The 22581-nt window shown below is 44.8% G+C and overlaps 1 protein-coding gene across 1 annotated transcript in view; it reads left to right on the forward strand.

Moving 5' to 3' along the window:
• Positions 1-21142, forward strand: part of ADARB2 (adenosine deaminase RNA specific B2 (inactive)) — a 307618-nt gene extending 286476 nt beyond the window's left edge. Inside the window, exons 8-10 of the mRNA XM_057416445.1 lie at positions 7352-7533; positions 17097-17275; positions 20132-21142. Coding sequence (XP_057272428.1) covers positions 7352-7533; positions 17097-17275; positions 20132-20308 — 538 coding nt within the window. The 3' untranslated portion in view covers positions 20309-21142. The remainder of the gene's footprint in view (positions 1-7351; positions 7534-17096; positions 17276-20131) is intronic.
• The last annotated feature ends 1439 nt before the right edge of the window (positions 21143-22581 follow it).

Consider the following 22581-nt stretch of genomic DNA (forward strand, 5'->3'; position numbering starts at 1 on the left):
TTTGTTAATTACACTAACAACACCTGAGATTTCAACCTTAATTTTCCTCTGTAATGTACACAGTATACACTTGTGAAAAAGCAGCAATATCGTGAGCAAAATCATGTTAAAAATGATCAGCTGTTTGAGGAAAAAAACTGTGTCATTTAACATTTTCTTGATGCAAATCATAACCTAATTTAAGACCTTTATGTCAACAGAGGCATTATAGTCCTAAGAGAATTTAAGCTTTTTTGTAACAGCAAACCCATTCATACACTGGACCAAATGAAACTTCTTTTCATCTCTCTCATACTAAGGCAGGATGCAGGAGCAGCTCATACCTTTACTTATTAGAAGGTCAGTGCAACGTTGCTACTGCTGGTGGTGGAAGTCTCAGCAGTTGCTGGCATATGTATGCACATACACACACAGACACACACACACACAGAGGCACACGCATTTGGGTAAAAACCAAGGGTATCTCTAGAGTTCAGCTCCTTTTTGAGGATTTAAATCCAATAACAAAATATCAGGAAGGTTAAGCACTAAATTCTGTCTTGGACCATCAGCACTGTTCAGACCAGTGAGGACTAGAGGGGCTAAGGTCCCCACCAGCTGCAGGGGTGCCCTGTAGCCTCAGGGACACCAGCTCTCTGTTTATGTCTCCAGCTGTGCAAAGCCAGCCCAGTGCTCTCTTCTTCCCTGCACAACGCTGCTGGTTTCCCACTGCACACAAAGTGTGTACATGTGTGCCAGATTTGCAGATGATAGTTCATACATTCAAAAGCATACATACATAAAATAAGAATTTCCAAATGTGTCTACTTCTTATTCCTGAATTTGAAAGACTGGGCAAAACATGAAAGAACTATGCACTTCTCTTACTCAAGCCCGTCACCCTCTGGATAGACTTGTAGGGGAAATTCATAGTCTGCCACAGGGTGCAGAAACTGCCTTTCTCTATATATGCTTTTCCCTCTGACTCATGTGAACACTGAGCTTCATGTCAGTCTCCTTCCACTATGGCTCACCCCAAGGCCCACCATGCCCCTGCTTTAACAATGCATACCACCTCCCTTCTATACAATGTTTCCTGTTCCGTGTTCTAAGCTCATCAAGTTTATATACCCCAGCACCTGGATTCCTTCTTCTTCGATGCAGAGAAACTAAGGAAATAATTTCTCCCAGAATCAACCAATCCAAATGGTCCCATTAGAGACAGAGTTCTGCAGTGCACTGCTCTTCCCTGAGACTCTCTTCCTTGGTAGACTTTAGCAAGGGGACTGGAGATCTTACGCAATGACCAGAGCAGAGCATATTCTGACAGGATATCTAGCTAATGTATTTACTTCAGAGAGATGCCAGCCCTCTGTGCATCAAACTTGCATCTACACAGACTTATAGTGGATAGACTTACTTGTAAATGCATGAGCTGTGGCATTTGTCCTCTTTCAGAAATCTGCTTGCGGAGGACAGGCTTGAGGAACGTACTTTGCACAGTGCAGGATCTGGAGGGCGCAATATTCTCAAAAACTGTCTTTATTCAGCAAATAAAAGCCAGAATTCAGTGTTTATTTTGTAAGCTCTGGCCTTAAAATTGTTTTTTTACTACTGCTTCTCAAAAGGTCACCTTTGAAAGACTGTGTGTTTTCTTGCCATCAGGTTAATGGTCATCCACTTCCTCATACCTCAGTAAAACAGTGACATTAAGCCCAGAGGTTAAATAAGACCTTGAACATCTAAATTATACCTCACCTGTAAAATGACACAAACAGTAACAAAGGACCTCCAAACTTTGCATTACAGCACTGACAGTCTATTTATGTCTCATGGCTAAGGTTTGTGGATTTGTGGATTATTTGGGCCCACAAGCTAGAGGACGGTAAGGAATCTTTATTGAGAAAATGTTCAAAGTACTGTAAGGTAATATAGTCTTAAGGCACTGTTTCAGGATTTAGCAGTGGGTGTGTGAAGCAACATTTTACAAGATGAGTTAAGCACACTAAGCTGTATTTAAATGTAGCATATAAAAATGCAAGACTAAAAGTCAGTGTTAGAAATTGGCATTCTTAGATCTATTTTAGTGTTAGTCTGTCGACCAGAGCCATTGTTATCAGAAGACTGAGCTTGACAAGGTAACTCTTAAGAAAAGCTACTTCAAAGGCTGCATATTAATGTAAATGAAAATCAATTAACACAGCTAGATCTTCAATTAGAGATGATTTGTGCACAAGATTTGTAATTCTCTCTCTTAACCCCTTTCTGTGTGACTGTGATTTCAATTTCAATCTTTCACCACAAAGTATGTTCCAGAAAACGTATATAAACCACCTACTGTTAAAATACAGATCAAAAACTAATGCGCTAGTTCCAGTTTCCAAACCAATAATAGCTAAATGGTCATATAAATAGGAACACCACAGGTGTTCTGCTGAGCACAGACCAGCCTGAATAACAATTTATACTGTGTAAAGCATAGCTGGAAATATTGGTAATAGAAACTGCGGTACAAGAGGTTAACAACATGCCAAGCAGGTAAGACTTAAAGCTGTTAATAATGACCAAAAAAAGAGGATTCTTTTGTAAGAAGCCTTAACAAAATAAGCTCTGAAATTCATCAGCAGTGCTTTATAATGGGCAAGATTTCCAAAGGTCCAGAGGAGACACTTCAGTCTCACCAAGCTTCAACAGCAGGTGGACTCACTTCCTTGAGACGTTTTGAAGCACTGTGCAGATCTCTCCACATCTCAGTTTCAAAGAGGTGTGAGGGCAGGAGCGTGTCAGCATTCAGCTTTGGGTAATGCTATGTACAAACCGACGCTGGCAATACTCAGCAAAGAGTCTCCAGGTGTCAAACCACAGCTCAGCAATGCGTGAGGAGCCACATGCTGACCTGAGCAAGGCTGCAGCTCTTTGCACCCCCACGGGTTTACCCCCAAGCCCCTTCCTCAGTATTTTTATCATCCATATTTTGGTTGATCGTGGCAAGGGGCTGCAACCAGGTCACTTGGTGAGAGGATGCTACAGCATGCAGGTGTGGGGCTCTGATGTGGTTATGACTTGGGGACACATCTCCCCACACACCTCACTGGTGTCCTTGGGCTGCCAGCAGTGTGGGAGCTGCAAAGCCTTGCCCCCAGCCCGCTCCATGGGCAGGGCTGGGGGAGCACAGTGTCTAATTAAAGAAAGGCTGCCTGATCTAGGATGCCTCCCGGATCATCGCTGGCATTTCTGTGATTGACAAACAGGCAAAAATATATTTATTCAGGGATTATCTATATTGAAAACTGGATGCGGGATTTTGTCTTTGTAAACAGTGCAGTAATATCTGCTGTTTGAACAAAAGGAAGGGTATACTTTCCGTCCATTCAAAGCACAAAAAGCTCCCTTATTTAAGTGGAAAGGGGAGACATTTGATTTTATTGATCCTGCTTGCTGAAGATTCGGGGTTTTTTAAATACGATCTGTGACTAAGGGAGCAGTGGGTTGATTTTCACTTTATTGGAAGGGTTATTATGAAGTGTACAGCATATAAGTTATTAGAGAGACGTGTGCCCTTGAAAACAGCCCTTAAAATCTTGCACAATTAGGAATATTCAGAATGATCCAGCATATTTCCTCATAGCAAGAAAGTCACTTTGATATATGAAGGACCCAAAATGTAACACTGAATAATAATTTTATTTTGAGAAGCCACTTTTGAAGAGAGCACTTTGTTACAGATGGGAACACAGCTACTTTCATAGGCCTAAATGAGGCTACAGAGAAATAGCCCCTTCAAAAATGAACACCCTTATTGATAGTTTCGTTGTTGTTCAGACAGATCTTTCCCTATCATCTACCTACAAATAATCCCATAGACATCCAGATATCAAAGAGTCGAGTCAGTACATTAGTCATGCGTGTTGGTCAAGGGATGTACAAAACACAGGATAATAGATCTTCCCCCAAATATTTGTAAGCTAAATCTATTTTTTATGCAAAATACTGAACTGGCTGCCCTCCAAGTTAGGTCTTTTTATCCACAGAACAGAAGCACAATGAGTACTGAAAATTTCCCCCATCATTAATGTGCTTTTACTGTGTTCTGAAGGACAACAGCGGCAGTGCAAGGGTCTAACTTTGACCAGCTCAGCACAGGACCCCTCTTTTCCTAGGATTTGTGCCGACTTAGTGGGACTCGTGTGTGCTTGAGGATGCTTTCCAGAAAGAAACAATTGGCCAAACACTTTACCAAACCTGGGTTAGACTTGAAGCAAAGCTCCATCTCTGCTTTTTTCATCCATCTTCTGTGACTGGAGGCTGCTAAAACAGTGTTGCGTTGCATGGGAAGCAGACAATGTACAGGCGGCATTGCCATCATCTCATCTCATTTCCCCACCATCATCATGGTGGACACCAGCCTTGGCACTGCTCAAGAAGATCCAGCAAGCAATCCCCACCAAATACTGCCTTCTAGGTCTCTGCACCTTTTCTGATTTCTCTGTCCTTCCTACTGTAGGATGCTATCTGGTTCTGGGAGAGTCTCTTTCTACACCACTTTCTATCCATCAAGCAAGGCTTACTCTCTTGGCCTGTATTTTTTGTTATGTTTCTTCTCTCATTTTTTTGGTCCAGCCCCTCTGTCTCATTTGTCTTGCAACTACTTATACTTAGGAGTCAAAACCCACCATGGCTGATACAGAAGTTTCCTGGCCCCCTGCACTGGCCTGGGTCTTCCTTTGGGATGGGAAAACAGGGTTGTCTTGAGGAACAACTATTCCATCTAGAAGCTGTGGACTCTAGCTCTGCTTCTGAAAAATGCGGAGACTTCAGCAAGTCATGCTGCCTCTCTGCCTTGATTCCCCAGAGTGTATAAAAATGGGGCTTTACCTCACAACAGCATTGTGAGAACTAATTAATGTTTATTAAATGCTTTTAATACATAGGAGATGACCTGATCAGGCTTGTATTATGATTTCCAACAATGTAATTCCACTGACATGTGAATCCCTCTTTACACTAGGATGAACATGTTCAGAGTTAGGCAGAGAAATATCTCTAAAAAAAAGGAAGGTTCCTTTCAAAGAATTTAAATTAAATAATCATTATTACCTTGTAATTCATGATCTGAACACAATCCCCTATTTTGGTAAATAAAGCTCAGATGATTTCTTGTGATGTGCATATTGCTGAAAATTCAAATATTGTTGAACATATGTTGTTTTTCTGTTTAGCTGCTTTTTTTCTCTCTGTCAATCAAAGATACAAGTTTTTTCTAAGGAAATGTCAAGTGTTGAAAACAACACTGGTATCTGATACATTTCCATCTGGACAAAGATATCACTGTCTAATTGTTTTGCTCACCTTAGAAGCTGGTCGGAGGCTCGGTACTGTTAGCTGAACTCAACTCTTAAGCTTACATTATTAATTTTGCATCATGATAAGATATTTACTCAAAGAGGCAGCTAGTTCTTTCCTTTAAAAATGATGTTATTTGCAGGAATGACCACACTTTTTTTTTCCTTCAAATGAAGTTATGCAAATCTGATCGACTAAAGTAAATGTTTCATGAAACCAATGACTGTTTAAATTGTGGGACTAAATTGTTTGTATATAAATATTACCTTTTATATTCCATTTGAGTTTTATGTAGATGAACACATTACTTTAATGACCTGCATTTACAGAGGGAGATGGGGAGAGTCTGACTCTGAAATCCTCAGCAGCCAGATGGCTGCCTTTTCTTGCATGAGATTAAAAGATGTTTCTCATTCACAGCCCTGCTTTGGAGGCAAATTAATATAGCCGGCTAAATTGCTTGTGTTTTTGGAATAAAATTTAAAGAGAACTTTTTAAAGCAATTGGTGTCACAGGTTCCTAGAGCAGATTGCTCTCCAGGTACAGCATGCTGGTTTTAAACATTCAGTAATTAATGGAAAGTATACCGTGTTAATTGACTGCTTCAGGAAAGGGAAATATAATGACTCCTTATTAATCATGAAAAGAGACATACAGCATGGAGGCACTGCAATAATTGCACTAACGGTTGAGAAATGTTAATTAATGAAAAGAACAATGATGTAAGAAATTAGCTACATAATGCTTGCCGCGGTTGGAGATTGTGCTTTAAACACGTTATTTAGCATGGCAGCCACTGGATGTTGCCTTAAATAGCAGGCACCTCTTACCCTTTTCTTCAGTCAGCTACGAAGTTCCAAATGCTGCTGGTGTTTTGGTTTTTAATGAGCCAAAATACGCTCTCCAAAACTACATTTTCTGAAGCATTTTCAGTTTGAACTCTTGAACTCAGAACTATTCAAAGAGATTGACAGCGTTGCACTTACTTACATAAAAATATTATCCAAGTGTAAGAGAGCATGTTAGTGCTTGTGCAGTGGGGAACACCTTCCTAGGTGGACTGAGCTAAATAGGTTTGCCAAGAAGATAACAGCATCATGACTTCTTTCCTCTTTATAATTTTTCCACTTTTTAACCAATTACCTGTCCCCTGAAGAATTTAGACCAAGCATCCTGTCATATTTGTGCCTAGCTAGATGTAAATATTCATAGGCTATTAAAATGCAGAACAGTTCTGGCAACTAATCCAACATCAGTAATATGGAGCTCACAGTCATTAACAGATTGAAGGCCAGTGAAGGTTTCCACCATCAATTTGTTGCACCTTTAAGACAGCAACAGAGTGAGACATAGTCATCACTCTGAACACATCAGAGCAGGTCAAACTGTTGGTTACAAATAAGTTGCCTAAAAGTGTAACCATTTTTTTATTTTTCAGGATCAGGATTTGGTTCTTATGGATGTCTTCAGGTCTGCATGCTCATTTCTGCAAGGAAATGTTAGCCCAGGAAGCTTTGGAAAATTATTCACAATTCTGTGGGAATTTTGGCCACCTATGTCATTTATTATCTTGGCTGTGTGACTAAGGGATGGTACTAATAGATGATAAATGGTAAATACAGGTAGAATAAAGAAAGTTTTCATTTTAGATCTACCATTGCAAGTGTAAAATTATAGATGCATAAAAATAATTCTGTTGAAGACATGCTAAATGAACATTCATTGAACACAAAATGCTTTTATAAAGATTAGCTCTCAACAAGAGGCCTCTTTGCAATGACACAAGACAGGACACGTGTCCCTTAATTCAGTGGTGTCACAGTAATCTAAAAGCATTATAGAGATGGAATCAGTCCATAGATGTATAATAAACCAACATTGCAATGCTTCATGCGCCATAAGACAGGGACAGGAATGGTTTCATTCCTCATCCAGTCCATATGCTTGCCATCGCTGATTTTCCCAGGGCAGCTGTCTTGTGGCCATTCTTCCACCCATGTGTTTTATTGCTCCTGAATTTCTTTTCCAGATGGAATATCCTTGGGCTCCAAGGTGCTCTCCTCAGTTCCTTCATCGAACCCATGTACTTACACAGCATCATTGTGGGGAGCCTCTACCACACTGGTCACCTTTCCCGGGTAATGAGCCATAGAATAGAAGACATTGGTCAGCTGCCAGCTTCATACCGGCACAATCAGCTACTTCTCAGTGGTAAGCAAACACCTGCCTGCAAGACAAATGATCCCCTCTCCCATCACTAATTGTGCTGGTCACCAACAGGAATGTTTACTTGTTTGTAAGTGAACCATTAGCTCATGCTTCCTTTTTTCCTGCACAGTATGAATTTGCAAAATGAAGAATCTGATGCATTTAAATCCAGCTCCTTTTTAATATGCAGTGACCACTAAAAGCATCAGTAGTGGATAGAAGCAGACTAGCAAAACAAACACTGTACAAAGAATGCTCAAAGTGGAAAAAAGTGTATGACTAAGTAAAAGATTTATAAAAACCAGGGACAACGTTTTCTGTAAATATCAGGTTTAACTCGCTCCCATCCCACTCTTCCTCACCCAGTGTACACACAAATGTCAGTCAGGAGAACCAGCCCTTGCATTTCTGGCACCGTGCATGCAGCCCAGCCACTAGTGCCCCTGCTCCTTTACCACTTGCTAGCCATTGTGTTTGAAGCAAACAGCCATAAGAAAAGAGCTGTTCATTCATGTAGGAGACCGTGGTAGGGAAGGTCAGAGACCTCAGTGAGGCATTGCTGTCATCAGATGAGGCTGCTGCCTGTTGTGTGACCATCTCTGTGGTTTCGAGCTATCTTTCAGACTACATTTGCTGCCATCGCTTCTCCTTCCTAGTACCTGTTCCTACTCCATGTCTCTGCTCCTTCTCCATCCCCCTGACTCCCACTCTCTTAATCCCCAGCCAGGCAGCAGCTGTCCAGCCTCATCCCAGCAAAATCCCACAAAGTCTTGAATGCCTTCAGATCCTCATGAGGCATGTGAGTGCTAAGGGCCACCAGTTCTCCACAGGCTTAGACTCTTACTTTTAGACTGAAAATTGTTCCTCAGGAGGATTCCCTGACACACCAATACAATGTCAAGGTTACAGAGTTGGAAGGTCAGGATCAGGGAAGGTTGGAAGGTCGTATGATCAGGGCCCGGTCCAGAAGCTCTGCTCTGGCTGCCCCAGCGGTGGCCAGCGTGGGCACCCAGACAGAGCCGATGAGAGAGGAGGTTGCAATGCAGAGCTCAGGGTGTAGAGAGTGCCTGCACTGGTCTGGTGAGGGGAGGGTGCACAATGGACAGGGCTTCACTCGGTGCTCCCTGGTGGAGGTCCTCCTGCAGCAGGGGCTGAGCTGCAGGATGCTGTTAATAGGTTGCGAGATGTCAGGGAAGCTAAGAGGAAGCAGGAATGCTTGCTCCTGGCCCAAACTGTGCAGGGGCCTCGAGCTTCACCTCTACCTCATGAAGGAAAGAAGGAGGCCGTTAACCTGGGAAGCTGGGAATTAGTGACAAAAAAAACAACAAAAACAAGAAGGAAAAGGACAACCAAAAGCAAGGGGCTTCCCCCTAAACCCCTGTCCCCACGCACAACCACTTTGCTGTCCTGCAGGGGGCTAATGAGGAAACGCTCACACCAGAAACAGCCGGCTGGTGCACTGCTAAAGAAGATCTCTACTGGTGCCGCTAGGAAAAAGCGGTGGGTCGTAGTAGTAGGGGACTCTACACTGAAAGGGACAGAAGCACTCGTCTGTTGGTCTGACCCATTCTCAAGGGAGGTGTGTTGCCTACTGGGGACAGGGATCAGGGATGTGGCAGAGAGGCTGCCTGCTCTAGTAAGTCCCACGGACTATTACCCACTCCTGGTGATACATGTGGGTGCTAGGGACATAGATAGTAGTAGCCTGGGGAACATAAAGAAGGACTACAGAGCCCTGGGGGAGGTGGTTAGGGGCTCTGGAGCTCAGGTGGTCTTTTCATCAATTCTCCAGGATACAGGGGAGGACTTAAAAAAAGCTAGGAGGATTGGCCAGGTTAATAACTGGTTAAAAGGGTGGTGTCATAGTCAGGGGTTTGGGTGTCTTGAACATGGGACCCAAGTTTGTAGGCCAGGTCTAGTGGGGGCTGGTGGAGCTGGTCTAAGGGAAAGAGCAGTTTTGGTAGGAGGCTTGCCAGACTGGTCAAGGATGCTTTAAACTAGATGTATTGGGGGAGGGGGGCATCATTCCATCCCAACACACCCAGTCAGCTGCCAGAACCTATAATAAATGCTTGGAGCACTGTAGAGATATCCCAGCTGCTCCAGCCAATGAGCCGGATTCATTTGGAGCTCGGCTCAGATGCCTCTATACAAATGCCCGTAGCATGGGGAACAAACAAGAGGAATTAGAGATGTGTGCACATCTACAGGGGTATGATATAATAGGCGTCACAGAAACATGGTGGGATGGCTCCTATGACTGGAGTGTTGGAATGGAAGGTTACAGGCTCTTTAGAAAAGACAGGCCTGGCAGGTGGGGAGGGGGAGTTGCCCTTTATGTTAGGGATAGGCTGGAGACTATGGAACTCGGTCTGGGGACAGGTGAGCAGTCCACAGAGAGTTTGTGGGTCAGGGTTAAAGGGAATATAGCTATGGGAGACATTACTGTGGGTATCTGTTACAGACCGCCTGATCAAGGAGAACCTGCGGATGAAGCACTCCATAGACAGATAGGAAAAGCCTCACGCTCACATGCCCTTGTTCTCATGGGTGACTTCAACCACCCTGACATCTGTTGGACGGTACGGCCCGGCACAAGCAATCCAGGGGGTTCCTCAACTGTGTAGAAGACAGCTTCCTTCTGCAAGTAATAGAGGAGCCAACAAGGAGAGGTGCCATGCTTGACCTCGTGCTCACCAACAGGGAAGAGCTCATTGGAAATGTGACTCTCCAGGGCAGCCTTGGATGCAGCGATCACGAGATGCTCAAATTTGAGATCCTCAGGACAGTGAGAAGAGCATGCAGCAAGCTCACTGCCCTGGACTTCAAAAGAGCAGACTTTAGCCTCTTCAGGAACCTGCTTAGTAAGGTTCCATGGGATATAGCCCTAGAGGGCAGGGGGGCCCAAGACTGTCGGTTGATATTCAAGGATCACCTGCTACAAGCTCAGGAGTGTTGCATCCCAACTAGAAGGAAGTACAGCAGGAGGGCCAGGAGACCTCCTTGGATGGATAAGGAGCTGCTGAGGAAAATTCAAATGAAAAAAGAGGCTTATAATAAGTGGAAGCAAGGACAGGTGGCATGGGAAGAGTACAGGGATGTTGTCTGGGAAGCTAGGGACCAGGCTAGGAAAGCTAAGGCCCAGTTAGAATTAAACTTAGCTAGAGGTATTAAAGATAACAGGAAGGGATTCTACAAGTACATAGGAAATAAAAAACAGACTAGGGGAATGTAGGCCCCCTCAGGAAGCTCTCAGGAGAACTGGCTACATGGGATTTGGAGAAGGCTGAGGTTCTGAATGACTTCTTTGCCTCGGTCTTCACTGGCAAAGGCTGTGACCACACCACCCAAGTCTTGGAAGGCAGATGCAGGGACTGTGGGAATGAAGACCTTGTGCCCACTGTAGGAGAGGATCTGGTTCGAGGCCATCTTAAAAATCTGAATGTGCACAAGTCCATGGGTCCTGATGAGATCCGTCCGTGGGTCCTGAAGGAGCTGGCGAATGAAGTTGTGAAGCCGCTGGCCATCATATTTGAGAAATCATGGCAGTCAGGTGAAGTTCCCGACAGCTGGAAAAAGGGTAATATAACCCCCATTTTCAAGAAGGGGAAAATGGATGACCTGGAGAATTACAGATCAGTCAGTCTCACCTCTGTGCCTGGCAAAATCTTGGAGCAGATTCTCCTGGATGGCATGCTAAGGCAGATGAAAAACAGCAAGGTGCTTGGTGACAGCCAGCATGGCTTCACTAAGGGGAAATCCTGGTGGCCTTCTATGATGGGGCTACAGAACTGATGGACAGGGGTAGAGCAGTTGATGTCATTTACCTGGACTTGTGCAAACTGTTCGGCACTGTTCCACACGACATCCTTGTCTCTAAATTGGAGCGACATCAGTTCGATGGATGAACCACTTGGTGGATAAAGAGCTGGCTGGATGGCTGCACACAAAGAGTTGTGGTCAATGGCTCAGTGTCCGGCTGGAGACCAGTAACAAGTGGTGTCCCTCAGGGATCAGTGTTGGGACCGGTCTTGTTTAACATCTTTGTCTCTGACATGGACAGCAGGGTTGAGTGCGCCCTCAGCAAGTTTGCCGATGACACCAAGCTGTGAGGTTCAGTTGATACGCTGGAGGGAAGGAATGCCATCCAGAGGGACCTCGACACGCTTGTGAGGTGGGCTGATGCCAACCTCATGAGGTTTAACCATGACAAGTGCAAGGTCCTACACCTGGGTCGAAGCAATCCCAGGCACAGCTACAGGTTGGGCAGAGAAGAGATTCAGAGCAGCCCTGCGAAGAAGGACTTGGGGGTGTTGGTCGATGAGAAAATGAACATGAGCAGGCAGTGTGCGCTTGCAGCCCAGAAAGCCAACCATGTCCTGGGCTGCATCAAAAGGAGCGTGACCAGCAGGTCGAAGGAGGTGATCTACTGCCCCTCTACTCTGCTCTTGTGAGACCTCACCTGGAGTATTGTGTGCAGTTCTGGTGTCCTCAACATAAAAAGGACATGGAACTGTTGGAACAAGTCCAGAGGTGGGCCACGAGGATGATCAGGGGACTGGAGCACCTCCCATATGAAGATAGGCTGAGGAAGTTGGGGCTGTTCAGCCTGGAGAAGAGAAGGCTGCGTGGAGACCTCATAGCAGCCTTCCAGTATCTGAAGGGGGCCTATAGGGATGCTGGGGAGGGACTCTTCATTAGGGACTGTAGTGATAGGACAAGGGGTAATGGGTTAAAACTTAAACAGGGGAAGTTTAGATTGGATATAAGAAGGAAATTCTTTCCTGTTAGAGTGGTGAGGCACTGGAATGGCTTGCCCAGGGAGGTTGTGAATGCTCCATCCCTGGCAGTGTTCAAGACCAGGTTGGACGAGGCCTTGGGTGACATGGTTTAGTGTGAGGTGTCCCTGCCCATGCAGGGTGGTTGGAACTGTATGATCCTAAGGTCCTTTCCAACCCTAACTATTCTATGATTCTATGTTTTAGTGGGAGTACACCACTGACTTTCAAACTCCTCTAGGTTCCTCAGTCAGGAGAGCGCTGATTTACCCCTTATTTATTTTATGGTCTCGTTTTTTTTGGTTTGGTTTTGTTTTAACATGTCCTTGTGACAAAATCAGTTTGGCTGAGGCAGAAGTGATACTTTAGCCACTGGGGAAATTCTCAGGTTCTGTGTGGTTAGTACATCTGGCAAGTGTGATGTGCATGTATGTGTTATGAGGTGAGTAGGTCAGAAGGCTCATCCTTATTTGAAGAGCTTATCTCCACTTTTTAACTCTTCAGTGCAGCTAGCCAAAGACTGCAATGCAAGTATCCAGGAATCTGTGCTCCACATGCCTCTTCCATCCTATGTCCTCTCCTGTCCCTCCTGCCTTGGCCCAGACAGGGCAAGACTCAGCCCCCCCCGCCTTTCCACACCAGTTATAGGAGGGAGAAAAGGACTTGCAGCTGGTTAAGAAAAATCTCCTCATTTCCCAAACCTGGCTGTTCTTTTAGAACAGCACACCCCAGCCTGGTAGAAGCCCTCGCATCTCCTACTGGAGAAGGTGATCTCATCCTGTGCCAGCCATAACGCATTATAAGTTCATCCATACATTAAGGTCAAAAATCACACCCACTTTCACTCTGTGGGATGTACAGGGAAATACACCTGAACTGTTGAAAGGCTGAAAACACAATAAGGGATTTATTAAGAGATTTAACCACAGAACAGCTCTTGCTTTGCTGGGGTAGCCTTGCAGCATAAAAGTAATAGCTTATATTGGCCCAAGTGTTTATTTATGTCCAAGAGTCAATGCCAGAGATTTCAAGAGAGATAGGAATGCATCAGAGGGATCCTTGTGTCACTTTAAATATCTGATTGTTTCATGGCTGTCTTCCTTCCTCCCTCCCAGAGACTTCTGTGTTTATAAAAGCTTTTGCTTTGCTTTCAGTGGTATTTGTGGGTTTTTCTCAGCCCAGGATAAGCAGTGGGAGGAATCTGCCTCTCTCTGTCTACATTGTTTTTGTCTCTAAAGCCATTATTTGTAATCTTCTCTCCCCCACATATCCCAGGGAGCCAATGCTGCTTAAAGCTTACATAGCTGAGCCTTGTGCTATACTTCCCTTACCTAGAAAACTGTGCTGACAGCATATCCAGTGACAGAGGAGATGGGCACCTACCAAAAGCCATACCAAATGTGTTAGAGACCAAACCCCAGCAATCTCAGCCAGACAACTCCATCTCCCACACTTGCCTCAGTGATCAGACCAGCCAGGCATTTCAAATTGCAGAGTCCTTCAAATATAAGGATGCCAATTATTTGTCACTTGATCGTAGCAGTACAAGCTTTTCAAAGGAGAGGAGAGTCATGGTGTGTGATGAGATCCTGAGATAACTCGTTGGCCCCTCAGAAAAATAACCAGTAAGGTTTTCTGCTCACACCAGTCCCGGCCAGGTGGAAATCCACTCATTCACTGGGATTAATCTTGGGTGTATTTTTTAGAAGAAAGGAAATCCCTATGTCATTTTTATTTCATGTTCTCTGAAGACTGAGGCCATTCTAAATGGTATCTTGAAGAGGCACGAGGTTTTGCGAGGAGAATGAAAACAGATTTCAGTTCATATCCCAAAATACTCAAGTTCATATTATTTGTACAAAGATTTTTCCTTCCAGTTTCTACAGTCTCCTATTGTACTCGTTGTTGTGTTGTTTTTAATGAGGATGATTTACATAAAGGAGAGAAAATTATCTAGATTATTTGGTTGTTCTTTTTCAAATAGAATCAGAACAATTATTTGTCAAAAGAAAAACATGAAAAAAGTGTTGAAGAAAGACCAAAACCAACAATCAGAGGAGATACCTAGGCTCTATATTTGCATCTGTCATGAGGCTCATGTTTTCTCTTTTAAAGCCTCTTCTCTTGCATTTGGAAAATGATGTGACGATATCATTATGTGTTACATAAACACATGTACTTATATGTGATAGTTGGGAAGAGAAAACACAAGAGCCAAACCAGCATGGAAGGTTTTCCAGGCACTGCAGCAAACATCCAGTTCTCACAGTGGTCCACTGAGAGCAGAGAGAGGTCCCAGGCTGGGCAGGGTGTACAGCCTCCACTTGGTGGGCACCCACAGCCTGCTCTGTCCTCCGTGCAGCCTTTCCTTCATTTCCTCTGGTCAGTGTTTTCACATTTGTATTTATTTAGTGGCCTGTGGCAACCTTGCTTGTCAGGGTGTTTGCTGTCGTGGTTTTTGGCACTCAAGTCCTCTAACCTTTTGGGTGCTATCTCGACAGAGTGGTGCATAGTGTCAAACAGCTGATTTTGATCCGTTTGCATCTTGTTATGTATAGAGGCATTTGACTAGCGTCAGAGCGCTATCTGATTTTCAAGCTCTTGGTTATATCCTGTTGCCTAGGTGAACCGGAGTTTTAGATGCAGACTGATCTGTTTTCTCAGGGGGAAAAGAAATTGAGAGAGGTATTAATACGATATGAATGTGTTTACAAATCCTGGCTGACGTTATGACTTAGCTGTAATTCTCATCTATACACAGTAGTGAGTTCAGTCCCAGTGACTGAGATGATTTCAGCAATTCCAGCTTTGCCACCGATACAAAATGGTAATGCTATGTATTTTTTTCCCTTCAATGGCCACCTCTCTCTCTGTGCATGCTCATCTGGCTCTTGCAGCTCCCTCCCAGCACACAGGGAACAGGAGTGGATAGGGAGCATGTCCTTCACTGATAACTGCTTCCCATGATGATGAGAGGCCCCACACAGGAGGTGCCTGCAGAGGCAGCGTCTCTGCCTTAACTGACTGTGCAGCTCTCTGCTTCTCCCATGGTCTCCCTCAGGGGCTTACCAAGCTTGGCATGTTTAACATGGTGATGAATGCTGCATTCCCACCAACTCCCATCTCCTTCCCACTCTGTGGGAGATTAGCAGATGCTCATAATTTGCACTTGTTCCAAAACTAAGATCCCTGAGCAAGACGGGGCACTTTGGAAAGGAGGGGCTTTGATCTCTCTCCTTTAATCTCCTCCTCTCTGAACAGCCCATATCAGTACTTCCCGCTCTCTGCAAAACTCTTTGAAACCCTTCAGCAAAAAACACAAAGGACCTGTCTCTGTTACCCTCCACCCAGGAGCAGCGAAAGCAGGTCCCATCAAGCTGTGCAAACCCTGAGCTGTTGCTGGAGCGGCCACAAGCAGGGGCTCCAGTGGGAGCTGCCATTTGGAAGCAGAGATCCAGCCATGGCCTGTGCTTCGGTGGCTGTGCCAGGCAGCTCCTCCCACCAGCACAGTCCCACCTGCCTGTTCACAGCGGCTTTTGTTGTCCAGGTTTGCAGGCTAGCAGCCCATGGAGCAAATCAGCAGAGAGGGGCTCAACAGCTGAATGCAGACACTCCATCCAGTGCCCCCCTTTCCGACGTATTCAGACTGCTTCATGTCTCTTTGTCTTTCCAGCCTTGGAGGCTCTCAGTGTTGGTTCTTTGCTCACAAAAGCACTAATGAGCAAGGCAGAGCTCCCTTGGTTGCATTTACCAACCACTTTCTTTATTCCCCTTATTTCCTTGCAAGGACTAATCCTTCCCTGGTTCCAGGTATAGGGAATAAGAAAGCAACAGAGAGTCACGGAAAGGTTGGAACTACACTAAATGGTTAAGAATTTTCCTCGTTAAAAATAACTCTCTCTCATACACACACCCACACCTGACCTTGCAGCCCTGATCTGCATTTAGAGCCTAGGGAGGTCTCACCCTTGTAGACTGTGGATTCCAGTATGTGATTCAGATGTCTAAAATTTGCTAGGCGAATGACACAAAGGTCATACAGTCACCCCAGATGACTGAAAACATCATCATTGTAGCTGTCTAAAATTAAATGAGATGCATCCCACTTAAAGATGTCCAAAATGTTGCCATTAGGACAGTAACTATCTCTTGAAGAGACTGTTGCACCCATATAGGGTAGGAATCTTGCAGGTAGACACAAGGTGGGGAACAAGAGTTTTCTGTGTAGGTCTGCAATGTCTACAAGGTCATTATTAACTTGGATCTAATAATCTCTCTCTGTGATGATGAAATGTATGTTTTGTATTTCCTTATCCCCTGTGGATACTCCCTGTGATCTAGACTTCCTGTCACAGCCAGGCCCCAGCAGTTAATAGCAGATAAATATGCTGGACCGTGGAAAGCTCACCTGGAGGAATTCATGGCAAAAGCACTTTGCTGATTCGCTCCTTGTAAAAACCAGTTATGCCATTAAAGCCTTTCTGAAAGATTTCACTCAGCAACCGTCACACTGCTGTCAATAGCACACACTATATCTAATGGCTTTCCTTAGGCTAAAGAAAGGTTGCATGTAAGGTGGAAAAAGATCTATAGGAATTGCTAAATTATGTCTCTCTAAGGTACTCAGCCTGGTAACATTTAACCGGAGGTGATAATAGCGCATACAGGGCACAATGCTACTGTGTTCATTCAGCAATATCCCATGTTCCACAGCAACTCACCATGTTAGCAGCCTCTGAAGGTTTTAATGTTTAACTGGATATTACTGGTGTCCTTCTCTCCTGCCAGGGATTAGCCATGCTGATGCTCGGCAGCCCGGAAAATCTCCCGGCTTCAGTGTGAACTGGATTGTGGGGAGCACCGACCTGGAGGTTATCAACGCTACAACAGGGAAGAGGACCTGTGGGACTCCCTCACGACTCTGCAAGCACATGTTCTTCGCTCGGTGGGCAAAGCTTCATGGAAAGGTAGGTCTGATGCACTGCCAGAACACTGCTGCCAGCCCCACCTGGGCTAGTCTTTAGCCTGGTGTCAACCCTGTTTTAGCAATCTCATGATGAAGCTGCAGCCTCCACAGGTGTCCTGTGTTCCTCCTGATAATGCCTAGGAGAGGATTAGGAACTGAGAGCCGGTGGGGTCTGCTATGGAGATGAGTCCAGAGAAAGCTGAGCTGGTTTTGGAGGGAAGATGGGTGTTCTGGCTGTCTTTGGCAATGGAGCCATGCTCAGATGAGCAGCCAAAAGCCACGAGACTGTAAAGTGTTCATACAAGCACAACTGGGTAATCTTTTAAGCATCTTACCCCAAGTATCCCTTTGACTCTAAGGGGAGTATTCAACTCACTAAGTCTTAGAAGCCTGAGGGAAATATTTCTCATTGCCTTGGGGGCATCTACTGCACTTTATTGTTCCACAGGGATTTACACTCCCAACCTGAACTGATCCCACTCTCACCCAAGTTAGCTAAAGCAAGTGCTATGGATTGCCCATTCCCCTCCTCTTCACCACCCTCCCGGATCTGCTAATGTACCCATACAACAATACAGCTCTTAAGGTGAGTGGCCAGGTGCTGGAGGCTCTCTAATTTCACTATACTCAGCAGCAGTACAATTTAATGGCATTAAAACTACAGGCTGTATTTAATTGTAATGGGCACCACACCTTGACAGCCCTGCTTTCTCTAGGGAAGATAACCATGAACTCCCCTTATTTGAAATGGCACTGAAGTCAACCTGCCTTCACACTTAAGTTACTTCCCACAGACAGGAAACTGTGTCAGGACAGAGGGGTGGCCAAAACCATGGTGGAACCTAGGGATGCAGGTCGTATGGGAAAAAGCTTGATGTGAAATAAGGAAATTTTCCTCTCATTATTCCTGGTTCTGGAGTCTCCATTTCTCCTCTTACCTGACCCTTCAAGGAAGTGCTGAGGGAGAGAAGGACACAGATACCAAAGTGTTGAGCACCGTGTCCAGGAGGAGCAGAAAGGAACATGCAAAGTGTCTCATCAGCCCACTTATTTTCACCAATAGAATATTGAATTGCCATGAGGAGGCTTGTAAAGACTTGTCCTGCAGTCCATGCAGAATGGGAGAAAACAAGGACAAGAAGAAAATATTTTATTAACAAGTGCCAAATCCTTTTCTCTATTCAGAAAGGAGTAGAAAAGAACAAGGCAGAGTAGTGGCAGGGAAGTCTGGAGTCACTTCCACCAGTGAAGTCATTTGGGAAAGCAGTCAGGCAGGATGGTAAGGTAGGAGAACAAGTTGTTCTGCTCTGCAGAGGAGCCCAGGGACGGAGGCTGGTGAGACTCATTCTATCCCAGCCAGTGTCATGACCTGTCCTAGCAGGGACCCTCCTCCTTGGTGGGGAGCAGAAGGGACCAACCTGGGCTTCATGCCCAGGGCTCAGCCACAGTTTGATGGCACAGGTCCCAGACTATTTATTGCACAGCAGGTGGCATGGGAAGGAGGGTGAGAATCAGTTAAGGGATTGATCCTCACAGGAACAAAATCTGAGGCAAGCTGGGCCCCAGGGCAGGTTATGGAGAGAACTATGGCCGGGAGAGCTGGACTGGACCTGGCTCCCACCAGGGGTGGGTTTGGGCTGAGCAGGAGAGAGTAACTCATGGCTGAGCAGGGCACTTTGCTTTTGACAATCCAAAGCATTTGGTAATGTCATCAGTGTCCACTTCTGGGGACAAAGGGGCAGCTGGAGGGAGACCACTACTGGTGAGGCTAGCTTGTGGCCCCCTGATTCCTGGGCTGGCAGCATCACCCTCCCTCAATGGCTAAGCCAATGCACCCCCAAGCCAGAGCAGCCCCTAGGTGCACTAGCACCACATGGACTGAAGCAGTTCATTTCAGGCTGTACATCTGCCTGCTCCTTTAATTTGTCATCTCTCCTCTTTAGAGAGAAGGCAAAGAGTGTTGAGAAGGCAAAGAGAGTTGTTTGCTCACCAGGCTGTGGTCTGAGGGTGCGTTCTCATGCAAGGGTGCTACTTCCTTGGTGTGTAAGCATTGGACTTAGAGCTTGCTCTAAGGGCATTTTCCAAGACCTCAGTTTCTTTCATATAATGTCAAAGCCTTCCTGGTGGTTTGGCACTGAGACTTGGACAGGTCAGAGGAAGTCCTTTAGTCCTTATATAAAGCAAAGGGTGCACACGCTCACATGTCTGCTCCAGGTGGTGAGGGGCAGTGGACATGTGGTTCTGTCTCCTATGGCAGCTCCGAATGATCAGCTCCGGTGTCCTGCCAGAGCACTCACTTTCCCACACCAGCATGAATCCTGATGCTTGATTTCTGCTCTGTCCTGGGCAGCTTCCACAACATTTCCAACAACAACAGATTAATAAGAGGAAAGGGGAGAGTGTGGGAGGGGAACCTCCTTGTTGTGTCTGTTGGTATTACTTGAAAGCACTGAGCTGCTCTCCTTCCCAGGCTAAACTGAGCACACTCCTTAAGGCTCCCCAGAAAGGATTTTTCCCTTTTTTTGTCCCTAAAACTCATCTTACCTGGGAAGCAGGATTTTGCATTTGTAAAACACACCAAGATTTGCCACGTCCTATGCCTACTCCAAAGCAAAGCTGTTTACCCTGTTCTCTCCACAATGGCTCAAAACCATGTCACAGGCATTTATTGCTTCCCCGTATTTTTGTTGTTAAACCAAAAGCAAACACACAAAGCACAGTGATAGTTTGTTTGTTGCTTATGAAATGTAGACAGAAAGATTATGCAGCTACTGAAGCCTCCTGTTTCCTTTGGCTTGTTGGTTGCTTTTTTTATTATTATATTATTTTTCCCCCTTCCCTGATTTGTGTTCTGCAGCTGAGCACACGAGTACCGAGCCATGGAGACATGCCATCAGTGTACAGCGAGGCAAAGCTGGTGGCTCAGACATACCAGTCTGTCAAGCAGCAGCTGTTTAAAGCGTTTCAGAAAGCTGGTCTGGGCACCTGGGTGAAGAAACCCCCAGAGCAAGATCAGTTCCTACTAACTGTATAAATCACTTGACACGTCTGCTACATGACTGGATCAAATCAGCTGGAGAGAAGGCTAGGCAGGACGCGTGAGTCGAGAGAATTGAAGAAGTTTGAGATTTAATAGCAACCTCCACAGGAATATTTGCTTTTAATTCTGCATTGGAAATACATGAATAGAAATGTGTCTGATGCACTGAACTCAACTTTAGAAAACTGCTTTTTCATTATCCCTTCCCAAGAATGTACCTGCCCAAATTATAGTGCTACCCTCACAGAGATTCCGCTTTTCATTGTTAATTGCTGTTGGCTATTCCTGATTTGAGGTGCTAGCAAACCACCTGCCTGATCCAAAATAGAGTTTGTTTTCCCTCACACAATCAGTGCAAGAGTCATCACTGAATAATGGAAAATAGTGAGCAAAGCTGGAAGTACCCCAGGCACACAGCATGACAGCAGGTCTCAGAGCATCCATAATCATCCACAAAAAAGGTGCCTAACTTCTATGCAAAAGTCATCCTGTTAGCTGCCCAAATCTGTAAGACAGAATTTGGCAATTTTTAAACTATGTTTTCCACCTCTGACTCTGAGCACAAAGCCAGGTGTAAGGATTCCCTTAGTTTTTACACTTTTTCCCTCTGATGCCTTGGACAGACCACTTCCTACCAAATCTCCAAATCTGGCCACAAGTTTTGCACACCACAAGTTTTAGTTACCCAGGCCCAGTTCATCACACCTGCCCTTTAGATACCAGCTGGGATGCAGATGATTGTCAAGAGGGCGATTCAACCCTGTTCTGCCTGCAGAGGTGCACAGCTCTGTAGGGGCTGAGAGTGGAGGCCAGCATGATGATGTTCCTCACTCTGCAGTTTCAGGTAGCTGCCTAAAATCAGGCAGGCTGGAGCTGCCTCAGAGCATTTCCAAGCTTCTGAGATGATCACAGCTCTAAATTAAGTGGGTATGAGCTTGGAGTGCTCCATACACCTGAAAAACCACTGGGTTGGGTAGCTGCAACTCAGACATCCCAAATGGGAGAGCACATTTGACACCTGGCTCTTTCATGCCTCAGTTTCCCCACCTTTCAAATGGGAATAGTGTTCCTTACCTTCTTCACTTCTAAGGAACTTGTCAGGATCAAAGTGCTCTGGTAATATGTAGCAGTGTAAGCCAGATTCTGTCACTCTTTTCAGTGCGTTTTACCTCCCCACACAGTCCAATTGATGTAAGTACAGCAGATGCAACTACTGGCTTGGGTAAGGATTTACTCAGTGTAAGAACTTTCAAGTTCTAGCTCTGTGTAAATACCAAGTATTATTATTCACGCAGCCTGAAAAAGCAGGTAGGGTTTTCTGTTAAGAGACGAGTAGCACCCAACAGTTAAATATTTTCTTCATAACTATGGCCGGATCTGATATAATCTCACCTTTGAACCACCACAAATTTCATCAGAATGCAGAAAATAGATACAGTCATGGGAGAGCTGAGCTTTGGTAGTCCCACCGCAGAGCCAACGCCCTGTACATTTCTTTCCATTTTTGGTTTTTCAAATGACAGGATTTGCGGGTATATAACTGCTGTTTTCTTTTTATTCCTGTGATTCTCTATAAATCTGTATATAACATGCTGCTACTGATTGGTGATAATTGTCCTGGTATTTTCTCAGAACTGTCAAGCTGAGTTACTTTTCAAACAACACAAGGCTCATATTTTTCCATGTAATTTCCTTTACACGGGAAACTGTTCCTATCAATAAAGATAGATGCTCTTTGTATAGGGTTTATCACGTTTGGAGAGCCATATACAGTAAATATGTTGTTTATTGATGCCCACAATAGAATAGCTACAGTATTTTGATGAGATGTTATTTTTAGATTATAAACTACAAGATGTATCTATAGTGTCTTGTATAAAGACAATTGTGATAAACTAGAATTTTTAAATTAGATAAAACAAAGCTCTCCCCTTCCAGAACCCTTTTCAGTGAAATAATACATTCCATATTAACTACCAAAAATATAAAAATAATCCTTAGAGTAGAAATAGTTAAAAAAAATACCAAAAACCTGAGAAGTTTCAATAGTGGAACCATTTTATGGTAACCACTTTGTCAATACTTCAAACACTTTGTCAGCTTTTCTGATTATCGTTCAGAATATTTCTGGCACCTTCTGGAGCTTCCCGGTACCTCCACATGGTTCCAGCCTCCAACCAAGCTGTCACTGGTACAGTGTGACCTGGGCAGCAGAGGTGTCCAGAGGGGCAGTGAGCAGGTGGGGGGCTGTGGTCCATGACTGGAGG

Source organism: Pezoporus wallicus, unplaced genomic scaffold, assembly GCF_028554395.1.
Source record: "Pezoporus wallicus isolate ANWC-B61680 ecotype Strahan unplaced genomic scaffold, APGP_CSIRO_Pwel_v1 contig_3847, whole genome shotgun sequence".
NCBI classification, from domain to species: domain Eukaryota; kingdom Metazoa; phylum Chordata; class Aves; order Psittaciformes; family Psittacidae; genus Pezoporus; species Pezoporus wallicus.